The sequence below is a fragment of the Acipenser ruthenus genome, chromosome 39, assembly GCF_902713425.1.
Source record: "Acipenser ruthenus chromosome 39, fAciRut3.2 maternal haplotype, whole genome shotgun sequence".
In the NCBI taxonomy this organism is placed as follows: Eukaryota; Metazoa; Chordata; class Actinopteri; order Acipenseriformes; family Acipenseridae; genus Acipenser; species Acipenser ruthenus.
Window position 1 is genome coordinate 7789360 of NC_081227.1, and position 16096 is coordinate 7805455.

The 16096-nt window shown below is 43.6% G+C and overlaps 1 protein-coding gene across 2 annotated transcripts; it reads right to left on the reverse strand.

The window, feature by feature from the left end:
* Positions 1–4664: 4664 nt before the first annotated feature.
* Positions 4665–14814, reverse strand: LOC117962826 (zinc finger protein 252-like). 2 transcript variants are annotated; one of them, XM_059009720.1, is made up of 4 exons: positions 14467–14814; positions 11821–12174; positions 7982–8335; positions 4665–6041 (listed from the first exon to the last, which is right to left on the reverse strand). In XM_059009720.1, exons 1-4 carry the CDS (start codon positions 14729–14731, stop codon positions 5194–5196), a joined length of 1821 nt encoding a protein of 606 aa, XP_058865703.1. In that variant the 5' UTR covers positions 14732–14814; the 3' UTR covers positions 4665–5193. The 2 variants fall into 2 exon arrangements, with proteins under 2 accessions (XP_058865703.1, XP_034772794.2); XM_034916903.2 differs by lacking the exon at positions 11821–12174 and having other exon boundaries at positions 14467–14810.
* Positions 14815–16096: the final 1282 nt, after the last annotated feature.

A 16096-nucleotide genomic window follows, 5' to 3' on the forward strand; every position in this document is an offset into this window, starting at 1 on the left:
AAAAACAAGCTGCCTCTGCTGCACATGAGGGCTGCTAATTGGCTGTTGAAAAGGAGGGAGGGTTTACCTGTAGTTCTTCCAGCCTGGGTTTATCGGAGTGGCAGGGTTGAGTTTGTCCCCAGCCACTCCCAATTCGCTCTCGGTGTGGGGTGCAGTGGGCTCCTCTCTCTGCAGGGAGGCAGGTGGAGCCACGCAGGGCAGCGGGGAACAATTGTGTTTATTTTGAATTGCGTTTTATGTAATTCACGTTCACATCTACAGCCATTCGAAATATAGGGGTATATTACATCAAACACAATCAGATTGTTACTGGAGTTAAACTCTCACCCATTGTTAGTGGAGCCTGACGCATTCATGCTACACTCTTCATCCCATTTACTAATCCTAGTTTGCCAGCTAATGGCCTTTTTGTTTTCCCCTGCAGTTAAGACACCTTTGTGCGTCTATTTCCCCTTTCATGTATCGCAGCAATTATATATATTTTTTACATTGATGTTTAATTACACAATTCTGTAATTACATTGACGTCAGCCGTGTAAAGTGACCATTTCATGTGTATTTTACTGCATGTACGCTGGGCACTTGTGTGGTTATGTATTGCGTTATGTGCCCTATTTGATTGTGTTTAACACTATGTAACACAATTTTTGTTCCTGGGTAGTAAGTGTTATTTCCTAATTGCTTATACCTCAAAAGTATAGAAAATGGCTATTATTCCCCACAAACTTTGCTTTTGTGACCAGGACAGTGATATTTTGAAATTTACCTATTTCCAATGAGAAAACAGGCGAATTTGTGTCTCCGTTCACATAAAGTCAGAAAAAAACAACATATGAATCCAAATTAACATGTATTTATACTAAAGTAATACAAAAATGACTACAAAAGATTTAGAAGTGAGTAGTTTTGAGACCACTTGGGGGCCTAATATGGAGTAGAGGTGTAAAGCAGGAGTTCCTGAATCTTTTAAAATAATCTTTAGCAATCCTTTAAAATCGTTCTTTTAAAACGTTGCTTTTTGTTTGCCTTAATACGTTTAACGTTATATCTGCTATTTTATTTGATATATCCATGGCTGTCAGTCATACTTACTTTGTAATGCCACCAAAGCCGTCAAGCAAAAAATCGATGGCTGCTGATCCAGGTACACCTGCTCCTGGGCCGAGCGCTGTTGCAGGAGAAAGCGGAGGGGGGCCCGGCTACAGCTCCACCATGCTTGACGATTTCCGCAGGATCGTCAGGGAAGTTATCCGAGATGAGATTGCTATGCTTAGATCCGAAATTCAATCGGCAATTGCTCCCATTAAAGCCGCGTTGTCTGAGTGCTCTGAAAAAGTTAGAGAGGTGGAGGGCTCCATGAATGTGTTCGATGCCCGCCTTGCTGGGGTTGAATCAGCCTGCAACTTGCTTGCTTCTGAAAATAACAAGCTCCTTGCTAAAATTGACGACCTGGAGAACCAAAGTAGGAGAAATAATCTGCGCGTCGTCGGAATCCCGGAGGGGATGGAGGAAGGCAGACCAACAGAGTTTATGTCGAGCTTCTTTCAAGAAGTGTTTGGGCAGGAGTGCCTGGACTCCCCCCCTGTTCTGGATAGGGCGCATCGCTCCTCGGCTGCGAGACCACGAGAGGGAGAGCGCCCAAGGCCTTTCATTTTGAGAGTTCACCATTTTCAGGTTAAAGAGCGGCTTCTGCGTTTGTCAAGGGAGAAGGGGCAGCTCACCTTCCGCAGAAAGAGAGTCTTCATTTTCCCCGGTTTTAGTGCTGATTTGCTAAAGCGCAGAGCTGCTTATAATGAAGTGAGGGCGCTTCTCCGTGGTGCGAAGGTAAGGTATGGCCTATTACATCCAGCACGTCTCCGCGTTTCATTCAATGGAACTGATCAAATCTTCGATACCCCAGAAGCAGCAAGGGACTTTTATTCAAGAGAGATCCTCCCTAAGCTAAAATGCACAGAGTAAATACAGTACGGTAATTGCGGACTTAATATCATTTAAATATACCGGCGTTATACAGAAATATAAATGTCTTTTTTGTTTCTCATTATTATTTTTTGTGTATGTATGGTTGTGGGTTGTATTTTTTTTTTTCATTTGTGTGTGTGTATTCCTTCGGTAAAATGAATGTTCACCTAAATTGAAGGCATTACTGTTATGGTTGAAATGTACGCATCAGACTGACTTGCAAACGGCGCGTCAATGCAATGTATCCCAGCGAATTTAGTTTTGGTGCCACGGAGAACACGGGTTTTGCTGGTCTGTGTGGGCATGCTTTGCAGCTATCGCTCCAGTGGTGTTATTGGGTTGTTGGTTAAGTTTGCTACTCTCAACTGTCTGTAATGGATTTTCCAGTATTACTATTTTATGTGCTTATATGGATATGTATGTGTATGTATGTGTGTGTGTGTGTGTGTGTGTGTATATGTATATATATATATGTGCATGTGTGTGTATGTGTATATATATGTATGTATGTGCATATGTATGTATATATGTATGTATGTGTGTATATGTATATATGTGTGTGTATATATATGTATGTATGTATATGTGTGTATGTGTATATGTATGTACCCAAATGGTCGTTATGTTGTTGTCACAGGTACTCTTTATAACACCCCGTTAATTTTAGCTAATGTCTATGCTCCTAATTGGGATGACAGTCAGTTTTTCGCTAACTTTCTTTCTTCCCTACCTGATGTGCACACACACCACCTCTTACTCGGGGGGGGGGGGGGGGGGACATGAACTGTACTCTTAATACTCTTAATGTTCTCGTTATACTGTCCTTGGTAGCGGCGTTCAAAGTCCAGTATATCCTGGTGGAAGCGCTCGCCTTGCTCCTCCGAGTACGCTCCCATGTTCTCCTTGAATTTATCAAGATGAGCATCAAGGATATGGACTTTGAGGGACATCCTACAGCCCATTGTGCCGTAGTTCTTCACCAGAGTCTCAACCAGCTCCACATAGTTTTCGGCCTTGTGATTGCCCAGGAAGCCCTGAACCACTGCGACAAAGCTGTTCCCAGCCGCTTTCTCCTTACTAGTGAGCTTCTTGGGGAATTCATTGCACTCCAGGATCTTCTTTATCTGTGGTCCGACGAAGACACCGGCTTTGACCTTTGCCTCAGACAGCTTAGGGAAGAAGTCTTGAAGGTACTTGAAGGCTGCCGACTCCTTATCTAGAGCTCTGACAAATTGTTTCATAAGGCCCAATTTGATGTGCAGTGGTGGCATCAGCACCTTCCGGGGGTCCACCAGTGGCTCCCACTTGACGTTGTTCCTCCCCAAGGAGAACTCGGTCTGCTGTGGCCAGTCCCGCCTGTGGTAGTGCGCCTTGGTGTCCCTGCTCCATAATGGTAACAAGTACCCGTCTCTTCCCCTGGCTCACTCGGTGCACCTCAAAGAGGATTACAACAGCATCAAGACCTTGCTGGACACCTTGAAGTATGATGAGTACGGCTGGGAGGTCAAAGGAGACTTCAAAATGGTGGCATTCCTGATGGGTCTCCAAGGCGGTTTTACCAAGTTTCCCTGCTATCTTTGCCTTTGGGACAGCAGGGACACCAAGGCGCACTACCACAGGCGGGAACAACGTCAAGTGGGAGCCACTGGTGGACCCCCGGAAGGTGCTGTACCTTCAAGACTTCTTCCCTAAGCTGTCTGAGGCAAAGGTCAAAGCCGGTGTCTTCGTCGGACCACAGATAAAGAAGATCCTGTAGTGCAATGAATTCCCGAAGAAGCTTACTAGTAAGGAGAAAGCGGCTTGGAACAGCTTTGTCGCAGTGGTTCGGGGCTTCCTGGGCAATCACAAGGCCGAAAACTATGTGGAGCTGGTTGAGACTCTGGTGAAGAACTACGGCACAATGGGCTGTAGGATGTCCCTCAAAGTCCATATCCTTGATGCTCATCTTGATAAATTCAAGGAGAACATGGGAGCGTACTCGGAGGAGCAAGGCGAGCGCTTCCACCAGGATATACTGGACTTTGAACGCCGCTACCAAGGACAGTATAACGAGAACATGATGGGAGACTACATTTGGGGGCTGATTCGTGAAAGTGATTTACAGTATAATCGTAAATCTCGAAAAAAACTACTCGCTTCTAAATCTTTTGTAGTCATTTTTGTATTACTTTAGTATAAATACATGTTAATTTGGATTCATATGTTGTTTTTTTCTGACTTTATGTGAACGAAAAGACAAATTTGCCCGTTTTCTCATTGGAAATAGGTACATTTCAAAATATCACTGTCCTGGTCACAAAAGCAAAGTTTGTGGGGAATAATAGCCATTTTCTATACTTTTGAGGCATAAGCAATTAGGAAATAACACTTACTACCCAGGAACCAAAAAAAATAAATAAATAAATTGTTACACGGTGTAATCACTCCACTGTATTTGGTTTCTAAGGGCATCGTGGCTGTGGGGTGTGTTGATGTGCTACGGAGTCTGTGGTGTGGTTGATCCCTGGAACCAGCATTACTCTTCAGCCACGTGGCTAACAGCAAATCCGCTGTTATAGTTTGATTTTAGAAAACATTTCATTCAATTGAAATAGTTGCATGTGTTTATTTATTTGACTACATACCAAAGTCAGTTATTTATTGCATTGTGAGGTTTTCAATTGTATTTTTATGCATTTTATAAAATGTAAAGTATATAAACATTTGCAAAACGGTTTTGTTTATTTCATGTGATAAGACATTTAAAAGTGAAAATGAATCAATTGAATTTCCTGGAGACAGTACTTTTATAGTATAGTTACAGTAACATTGTATTAACAGTAAACAACATTTACCATTAGTTATATAAAAACTTAATTCAACATAAAACGTTGTTGTATGCATGTACAAATATTACAAGGGTATAGGACAGAAATGTCCCTCCCTTCATAATATTACAAATTATACAGAAGAAACAAGCGATTTCAATACCAAAGAAAAAAAAATCCTTGACAATAGAAAAAATGCTTGTCCCGCCTCCTTTTGCCCCAAACTTCCTCTTTCCTAATTAAAGCATATCATTAGTTCCATTAAGGGCTTAAGTAAGTAACTGATAACTCAGATGGAATGAAAACCAGCAGACACACACTTTACCATGAGTTTGAGATGGTGCTCATCTTAGTAGTTTGTGTGGTATTAACATTTTTACAAAACCTTGAAAGAAAATTGATCCCTGTGAACGCGCTGGTGATATCAAAGGCTTCCTAGCTGTGTGGAACTCTTCCCACACTCAGTACAGTGATAAGGTTTCTCTCCTGTGTGAATGCGCTGGTGGGTTTTAAGCCTTCTTAACTGTGCGAAACATTTCCCACAAACAGTGCAGCGATGAGGTTTCTCTCCCGTGTGAACGTGCTGGTGATCTCGAAGACCTCCTAGCTGCGTGAAACTCTTCCCACACTGCGTGCAGTGATGAGGTTTCTCTCCAGTGTGAAGGAGCTTGTGGGTTTTAAGATTTACTAAATGACTGAATCTCTTTCCACAGTCAGCACAGTGATACGGTTTCTCTCCTGTGTGAACACGCTGGTGTCTTTTAAAATTTACTAAATCACTGAATCTCTTTCCACATTCAGCACAGTGATAAGGTTTCTCTCCAGTGTGAATGCGCTGGTGGGTTTTAAGATTTCCTAAATGACTGAATCTCTTTCCACAGTCAGCACAGTGATGAGGTTTCTCTCCTGTGTGAACGCGCTGGTGTATTTTAAGCCGTGATAAACGTTTGAAACTCTTCCCACAATCGGCACAAGTTAATGCAGTCCCTCGTGTGGGATTTGTAGGAGAGCCTAGTTGACCTGTAATAGAATGAGGCAAGGTCTTCAAGGTGCCCTGGGTTTCACTATTGTTAAAACACACAGAATGTCCCGTCTCTGTGCTCTCCACAGCATGTCGGTGTCTGTCTTGTAAAGGAAGTTTAACGGAGAGAGTTCTCAACGTCTTCACATTTTCTTCTTGGGGTGTCGTCTCTCTGCGTTTCTTGCACTGTGGTTTGCCACTAGAAGAGTTTTTGCAGTGGGGTGATGGAGTGGAGTCATATTCTCCTTCATCTACAAAGAAAGAAAGGAGAGACTAAGGTTATTGTCCAGCATATTCAGGAATGTAGATAAAAGCCAGGAAAAATTCACGGCTATTTTCATAGAATTCACGGCTATTTTCATAGAATTCACGGCTATTTTCTCCTCTTGCCTGCCTCTGTCCCTGTGTTGAAGACACAAGTGAACGAGCGGTTCAGTGATTGGTTGCTTGAGACGGATTCATTTATCAATTAGTGTCCCGCAAGTTTGAGTGACGGCAAGAATGATGTCAACGTGTCATTAAAGCGGAAAACAAAAAACCAGGAGGATGTGCTTTTTTTTTTTTTTACCCTGTTTAAATTGAATATTTGAATCTATCTGAATCCGCAGTACAGAGAGGGCTGATATAACGAGGGGTGGGTGTATTTGAATCTATCTGAATCCGCAGTACAGAGAGGGCTGATATAACGAGGGGCGGGTGTATTTGAATCTATCTGAATCCGCAGTACAGAGAGGGCTGATATAACGAGGGGTGGGTGTATTTGAATCTATCTGAATCCGCAGTACAGCGAGGGCTGATATAACGAGGGGTGGGTGTATTTGAATCTATCTGAATCCGCAGTACAGCGAGGGCTGATATAACGAGGGGTGGGTGTATTTGAATCTATCTGAATCCGCAGTACAGCGAGGGCTGATATAACGAGGGGTGGGTGTATTTGAATCTATCTGAATCCGCAGTACAGCGAGGGCTGATATAACGAGGGGTGGGTGTATTTGAATCTATCTGAATCCGCAGTACAGCGAGGGCTGATATAACGAGGGGGGGGGTGTATTTGAATCTATCTGAATCCGCAGTACAGCGAGGGCTGATATAACGAGGGGTGGGTGTATTTGAATCTATCTGAATCCGCAGTACAGCGAGGGCTGATATAACGAGGGGCGGGTGTATTTGAATCTATCTGAATCCGCAGTACAGAGAGGGGTGATATAACGAGGGGGGGGTGTATTTGAATCTATCTGAATCCGCAGTACAGAGAGGGCTGATATAACGAGGGGCGGGTGTATTTGAATCTAGCTGAATCGAGATTTTTTGTAGATGACTGTTGAGAGTGTGTGTAAAATCTCTGTACAGCAAAGCCCTACAATTCGCAGATTCCCTTTCACAGCCTGACAAAGCCTTTCCAGGTTTTATCTTGCAACGCAAAGAACCCCCCCCCCCCCCCCCCCCGAATAAAATGGGTGTGCGAGAGCCTCAGAATATCACTCACATTTACCACTCACTGATTTCCACCCCACTAATACCACTCCTACAAATACAAGTAGATCAGATTTATATGCAAGTGCTGCACTGAGGTGATGCTAAGGAACCCCATTGGATTTGGCATCACCCAGTGATGAGGCTTGTGATCCCTGCAGCTCTGTAAAGCTGTGGGAGCAGCACAACTGCAAACAGTCTACCACAGGGGCGTCGATCTCCAGTCCTCGAGGGACGCAGGGTCTTCTGGTTTTCATTCCAACTTAAGATCTCAAGTAACTTAACTGATCAAATTATTTGTCCAATTTGACATATTTAACATCTTTCAAGGTCTTTTACAGTTGATGGTTTAAAATGCACTTGACTCAGGTACACTAGCCATGAAACATTTTGAGACCTGGAGAGAAGTGTTAAACGTGTTCAATTAATAAAATAATTAGGAGAACGAAAGCCAGAAGACCCTGCGGCCCTCCAGGAACGGAGTTTCACACCCCTGCTCTACCAGAAATGGGGAAAGGCACAGCTCTGACACAAGGGAGTTCAATGCTGGCCCTTCCACTCCTGGTCTTTGTTCCAACCCTGTTCTAAATTGTTTAACTGAACATCTAGCAGGGGCCTCAGTAGCAAGGACAGTTCTGCAGCAAGCCTTTGACATGGTGGTTGAGCAGCTCCCCCTGGTTTGAACATGAATCTCAAGCACACTGCTGGCGTTCAGTACCCAGTTTCTGCAGGATTACTCGGCGGCTCAATGCAGCTTGTTTTGCACGATGACGTTTCAATCCCACTTCACATTCAGATGGAGGATCATCACACAGGTTGGATCCCAGCTTGTTCTCCTCAAGGGTACAGACATTATTTTCTGTGTCTGCGATGGGGACACATTGCTGCTCAATGAATTCCTCTTTAACAGGATCACATTCCTGTTGAGGGACGTCTTCATCTTTATCAAACACCAGCTCTGTAACCTGCATTAGACTTCCACGGCTCTCCTGCTCAAAGGACTCCTCTTGTGTGTAAACTGCTTCTATCTTTGGCCCCTCTTGTGCTTCAGGTTCAGGGATAGTGTGGCTCTCTGTGGGAAACAAAATTGTACAGAATTATAACCTCTTACTTACTGGCTAGGTTCCTCGAGGGAAAGAAAGAAAGAAAGAAAGAAAGAAAGAAAGAAAGAAAGAAAAAGAAAGAAACGGGAAGGATGTGCTTTTTTGTTTGTTAGTTTTTTTTACCCTGTTTAAATTGAATATTTGAATCTATCTGAATCCGCAGTACAGCGAGGGCTGATATAACGAGGGGGGGTGTATTTGAATCTATCTGAATCCGCAGTACAGAGAGGGCTGATATAACGAGGGGTGGGTGTATTTGAATCTATCTGAATCCGCAGTACAGAGAGGGGTGATATAACGAGGGGGTGGGTGTATTTGAATCTATCTGAATCCGCAGTACAGCGAGGGCTGATATAACGAGGGGTGGGTGTATTTGAATCTATCTGAATCCGCAGTACAGCGAGGGGGTGGGTGTATTTGAATCTATCTGAATCCGCAGTACAGAGAGGGCTGATATAACGAGGGGTGGTGTATTTGAATCTATCTGAATCCGCAGTACAGCGAGGGCTGATATAACGAGGGGTGGGTGTATTTGAATCTATCTGAATCCGCAGTACAGAGAGGGCTGATATAACGAGGGGTGGTGTATTTGAATCTATCTGAATCCGCAGTACAGCGAGGGCTGATATAACGAGGGGTGGGTGTATTTGAATCTATCTGAATCCGCAGTACAGCGAGGGCTGATATAACGAGGGGTGGTGTATTTGAATCTATCTGAATCCGCAGTACAGCGAGGGCTGATATAACGAGGGGTGGGTGTATTTGAATCTATCTGAATCCGCAGTACAGCGAGGGCTGATATAACGAGGGGTGGGTGTATTTGAATCTATCTGAATCCGCAGTACAGCGAGGGCTGATATAACGAGGGGCGGGTGTATTTGAATCTATCTGAATCCGCAGTACAGCGAGGGCTGATATAACGAGGGGTGGGTGTATTTGAATCTATCTGAATCCGCAGTACAGCGAGGGCTGATATAACGAGGGGCGGGTGTATTTGAATCTATCTGAATCCGCAGTACAGCGAGGGCTGATATAACGAGGGGCGGGTGTATTTGAATCTATCTGAATCCGCAGTACAGCGAGGGCTGATATAACGAGGGGTGGGTGTATTTGAATCTATCTGAATCCGCAGTACAGCGAGGGGCGATATAACGAGGGGCGGGTGTATTTGAATCTATCTGAATCCGCAGTACAGCGAGGGCTGATATAACGAGGGGCGGGTGTATTTGAATCTATCTGAATCCGCAGTACAGCGAGGGGCGGGTGTATTTGAATCTATCTGAATCCGCAGTACAGCGAGGGCTGATATAGCGAGGGGCGGGTGTATTTGAATCTATCTGAATCCGCAGTACAGCGAGGGCTGATATAACGAGGGGTGGGTGTATTTGAATCTATCTGAATCCGCAGTACAGCGAGGGCTGATATAACGAGGGGGTGGGTGTATTTGAATCTATCTGAATCCGCAGTACAGCGAGGGCTGATATAACGAGAGGTGGGTGTATTTGAATCTATCTGAATCCGCAGTACAGCGAGGGCTGATATAACGAGGGGTGGGTGTATTTGAATCTATCTGAATCCGCAGTACAGCGAGGGCTGATATAACGAGGGGTGGGTGTATTTGAATCTATCTGAATCCGCAGTACAGCGAGGGGCGATATAACGAGGGGGGGGTGTATTTGAATCTATCTGAATCCGCAGTACAGCGAGGGGTGATATAACGAGGGGTGGGTGTATTTGAATCTATCTGAATCCGCAGTACAGCGAGGGGCGATATAACGAGGGGTGGGTGTATTTGAATCTAGCTGAATCCGCAGTACAGCGAGGGCTGATATAACGAGGGGTGGGTGTATTTGAATCTATCTGAATCCGCAGTACAGCGAGGGCTGATATAACGAGGGGCGGGTGTATTTGAATCTATCTGAATCCGCAGTACAGCGAGGGCTGATATAACGAGGGGCGGGTGTATTTGAATCTATCTGAATCCGCAGTACAGCGAGGGCTGATATAACGGGGGGGGCGGGTGTATATGAATCTATCTGAATCCGCAGTACAGCGAGGGCTGATATAACGAGGGGTGGGTGTATTTGAATCTATCTGAATCCGCAGTACAGCGAGGGCTGATATAACGAGGGGTGGGTGTATTTGAATCTAGCTGAATCCGCAGTACAGCGAGGGCTGATATAACGAGGGGTGGGTGTATTTGAATCTATCTGAATCCGCAGTACAGAGAGGGGTGATATAACGAGGGGCGGGTGTATTTGAATCTATCTGAATCCGCAGTACAGCGAGGGCTGATATAACGAGGGGCGGGTGTATTTGAATCTATCTGAATCCGCAGTACAGCGAGGGCTGATATAACGAGGGGCGGGTGTATTTGAATCTATCTGAATCCGCAGTACAGAGAGGGCTGATATAACGAGGGGTGGGTGTATTTGAATCTATCTGAATCCGCAGTACAGAGAGGGCTGATATAACGAGGGGCGGGTGTATTTGAATCTAGCTGAATCCGCAGTACAGCGAGGGCTGATATAACGAGGGGCGGGTGTATTTGAATCTAGCTGAATCGAGATTTTTTGTAGATAACTGTTGAGAGTGTGTGTAAAATCTCTGTACAGCAAAGCCCTACAATTCCCAGATTCCCTTTCACAGCCTCACAAAGCCTTTCCAGGTTTTATCTTGCAACGCTTGGCACAGATCCCCCCCCCCCCCCCCCCGAATAAAATGGGTGTGCGAGAGCCTCAGAACATCACTCACATTTACCACTCACTGATTTCCACCCCACTAATACCACTCCTACAAATACAAGTAGATCAGATTTATATGCAAGTGCTGCACTGAGGTGATGCTAAGGAACCCAATTGGATTTGGCATCACCCAGTGACGAGGCTTGTGATCCCTGCAGCTCTGTAAAGCTGTGGGAGCAGCACAACTGCAAACAGTCTACCACAGGGGCGTCGATCTCCAGTCCTCAAGGGACGCAGGGTCTTCTGGTTTTCATTCCAACTTAAGATCTCAAGTAACTTAACTGATCAAATGATTTGTCCAATTTGACATATTTAACATCTTTCAAGGTCTTTTACAGTTGATGGTTTAAAATGCACTTGACTCAGGTACACTAGCCATGAAACATTTTGAGACCTGGAGAGAAGTGTTAAACATGTCCAATTAATAATTAGGAGAGAACGAAAGCCAGAAGACCCTGCGGCCCTCCAGGAACGGAGTTTCACACCCCTGCTCTACCAGAAATGGGGAAAGGCACAGCTCTGACACAAGGGAGTCCAATGCTGGCCCTTCCACTCCTGGTCTTTGTTCCAACCCTGTTCTAAATTGTTTAACTGAACATCTAGCAGGGGCCTCAGTAGCAAGGACAGTTCTGCAGCAAGCCTTTGACATGGTGGTTGGGCAGCTCCCTGATTTGAACATGAATCTCAAGCACACTGCTGGCGTTCAGTACCCAGTTTCTGCAGGATTACTCGGCGGCTCAATGCAGCTTGTTTTGCACGATGACGTTTCAATCCCACTTCACATTCAGATGGAGGATCATCACACAGGTTGGATCCCAGCTTGTTCTCCTCAAGGGTACAGACATTATTTTCTGTGTCTGCGATGGGGACACATTGCTGCTCTATGAATTCCTCTTTAACAGGATCACATTCCTGTTGAGGGACGTCTTCATCTTTATCAAACACCAGCTCTGTAACCTGCATTAGACTTCCACGGCTCTCCTGCTCAAAGGACTCCTCTTGTGTGTAAACTGCTTCCATCTTTGGCCCCTCCTGTGCTTCAGGTTCAGGGATAGCGTGGCTCTCTGTGGGAAACAAAATTGTACAGAATTATAACCTCTTACTTACTGGCTAGGTTCCTCTAAAAAGCCAGGCCCTTGTCAGAATGCTACTGACAGATGCCATTCCGATGGAACAATCATGAGGTGTTTTTTTTATTTTGTTCATTTTTAAATGAATACAAACGGTGCTTTAGTAGTTTAGAAGAGCAACAGGAATCTACAAGCAGTTTCAAAACAGGATTTCACATTTGAGCCTAGAATTGTTTCATGAATTGGGTTTTATTTATGGATAAAGGTTCTGACTGAAATTTAAATTTCTGATTTGAGATTTCAATGAAGCATTTGAGCCTGAAGGAGCGGGTTTAAGCGTGTGGTAATGCTATTAGAACATGGACACCTCCAATAAAGATAACTGGGCACATGATATGCGAAATCCTAAAAGCATACAACAAAGAGTACAGCAACTGGATCGAGAGTCACATTCATGAACAGGGGTGCAGTTAACGGGGTTAACTCGTACTTTCTCAAACAATAAAGTCTACCAAAAGATTTCACAGGAATTGAGAAATACGAGACTAAACCACAGCGGGAAACAGTGTTGTGAAAAAAAATAATAAAAATAAAACAGGATTACAATAAAACCAAAAATCCTAACAATAAAGCGGGTCACAGCGGCAAAATAATCAAATATTATGATTTAATGGACTCTTGGTCACAGACCTGCACGACCGATATGGTCATTAAAAAAAAAAAAAAAAAAAAAAAACCGTACATTAATGTATAAAAATGTATAAAAACAAGTTGTAAAGAAAAATCTCTTTAAAGATGTTACGTTTAGATTTTAGATTTTAGAATAAGCCTGCTTTAAATCTATTTTTCTTAAGTGTTTACTGACATTTTTCAAATACTATCTGTAACGTTTTTAAAGTTATTATTAGACAGTCCGCTGCCACGTTTGCAGCCTACTTTAAAATTACTTTACGATTTCATCTTGAGTGTCTAAGTAAGATGACACTGGCTGCAACTCTATTGTCGTTTTTTATACACAAATCAGCTTACTTGATTTGAAAAACGTCATGAACGATACAAGCAACTTCGTACACTACTTGGGTTGATTAAATGGAGTAGTACACAACGAAGTATGAAAGCTGAACACTAATTTCAACAAAGAACACGTTTTTAATGAAAAAAATATTGCAGCCTACTTCAATAGGATCATTAGCCTGCTATATATTAAACCAAAACAATACATAATGATCTGGTTCTCTCTCGCCTTTTCCAATGCATATAATTCAATGAATAGAGAATAATACTAAGATAACAACTAAGTTAGCCTAAGTTTAATGAATTGTTTTTGTAATCTTCCAGCGGCTTATGTTGCACACACGTCGCTGATAATGGTGCAGGTCGCGGGTCAAACCCACGTTCGTGTTCGTGTTCGTATTTTTTTCAATGTCGTTCTTGTGGACGTCCTCTGAATGCCTTTTAATTTTTTTAAACCATTTAAATGTAAAACCATATAAACGTGTATACAGGTTTTTAAATTTCTTATTTGTTAAGCGGTTGCCTTTAATTTTCCTGCACGTTCTACTACTTTGAATATGATGCGAGTGTAAATCACAATACTCTTTCATATAAACGTGTTATGATTTTGAATGTACGGTTCTTAGGGTCGGTATTATTGTCATTGCTTGCGCCGCGACACCTCTTTCTTTTCAAATGAAGCCCTGGCTCTGCGATTTAGTCCCATATTTCTCAAATCCTGTGAAATCGTTTGGTAGACTATCGTTTCGGACAGTACGACCTCGGGGTCCATTCATCTCAAAACAAACCCACAGCTCTCCTCTGTGCGCCCGGGGCCACTGAATCTGACGTCACGTTCCACAGTGCGAACACTGGGGGCTCGGCCCGGGTCCGGCTCGGCTCGGCTCGGCTCGGGTGTGCATGTTTGAAAAGGCTAACTTTGCTTCCTTATAGGAATCACATCGGGAGTCAGACACAACAATTCACCGCCATACTTTTCTCACACTACAACTCCACTGCACTTCGACCCTGCACACCAAGTCCCGTTGTGAGTCTGCCGTGAATACAGTTTAATACTAGACACGTGGTCGCTATACAGTTAATAAAAACACAAATATAATTGGGAGGAATTTAAAGTGGTCACTTAGACCATGTGGTCGCGTGAGCAGGTTTGACTGTATTAAGAGTATATATAATTAATAAGACACATTCTAACCAAGATCTTCCCCAAAAAAGGTGAGTTAAGGTGTTGGACTGACCAAGCCATACATAAAAAAAAAGAATCAATCTTACCTTGAAATATCAGCGGTGGTTTAATGTCTGCATCTGCAGCGTTATCTCGCACAGCGTTCAGCTCGCTCTCTGATATTTCCAATCTCAGCCTCAGAATTTCATTCTCTTTCTCCTTTCCAGCCATTTCCACTCGCAATTCAGTGAATTTGCTGCCGACAACTTTTGTAATTTCACGCAAGAGTGTGTCCACAGCCGCTTTGACCGCATGCTGGACGGTAGAGGCGAGCTCGTCTTGAAAGAAGGACACGGAGACACAGGCGTCCATCTTAGCTGCTCGTAGGGACTGTGCAACAGTAAGCAACTTCCGATAGGAGCAGAGCACGTTAACTTAAAAAAAAAACAAAAAAAAACAACGATTTCAAATAGACTTGCATCGGTCATTGATTCGCTCTGAATACTTTAAACACACCCCGACTACCGAGTGACGGCACATTGCTACCTTTCTATTGGAGACTCCGCTTGCGAGATTTAAAACGAGATTACAGTCAGGATGGAGGCTCGTAGCGGGAATTAAAACTGTATTACAGTGAAAATACGGAGGATTTCAAACAGAATTGTGGCGAAATGTAAAAAAATTCCTCCACACAAAACCCCCAGAAGAATGTGCCGAGACCGTCGCGATTTCATTGTGGAAGACAGCAAAGCAAAGAAGGGACAGTTTAAGTGTGCCAGCACTGTCGAGTTACAGAAGCCCTAAATATAACATGGACAATGTCCTGAAGTACTTTCTCATCCGCTCAGAAATAATCAAAATAATTACTTTTTTAAAAATATATCACAAATAGCTCCCTGAATAAAACGTGTTTAAAATACAAAAGACTAATGCAGCACACATACCGCCCATTAATGAACAATCTAAGGATTGTAACTCAATAAAAAAAAGGGGTGGGGGTGAAATGTGAACTAGAGACATAGGCGGTATAGAACATGTTTATATAATATATATATATATATATTATATATATATATATATATATATATATATATATATATATATAAATAATCAGATTTACGTAATTGTAAATGTTGCTGGGCGTTTAGTATGGCAAAATTCGCCTATGGAGCAAACATACTGCCCATCTCTGAACATCTAAGGATTGTACCTCACTCAGAGGGGGGTGAAATATAATGTAGCAACCCAAACAGATTAGGAAATAATATGGGTTTTTAATTGTAAATAAAAATGTTTCCCAGGGCATTCTACATGCATAACTAAATAAAACAACGTGTCAGGGAATGCTCGTCAAGAATGAAATCCTTTTAAAACAATATCATATACAAGCAGATGAAACACAATCAGCCCTTCCTCCTCCCTGTCACTGTACCTGCTCTCAGCACTTCCTCCTCCCAGTCACCTTACCTGCTCTCAGCCCTTCCTCCTCCCAGTCACCTTACCTGCTCTCAGCCCTTCCTCCTCCCAGTCACCTTACCTGCTCTCAGCCCTTCCTCCTCCGTCACTGTACCTGCTCTCAGCCCTTCCTCCTCCCTGTCACCTTACCTGCTCTCAGCCCTTCCTCCTCCCGTCACCTTACCTGCTCTCAGCCCTTCCTCCTCCGTGTCACTGTACCTGCTCTCAGCCCTTCCTCCTCCTCACACTGTACCTGCTCTCAGCCCTTCCTCCTCCCGTCAC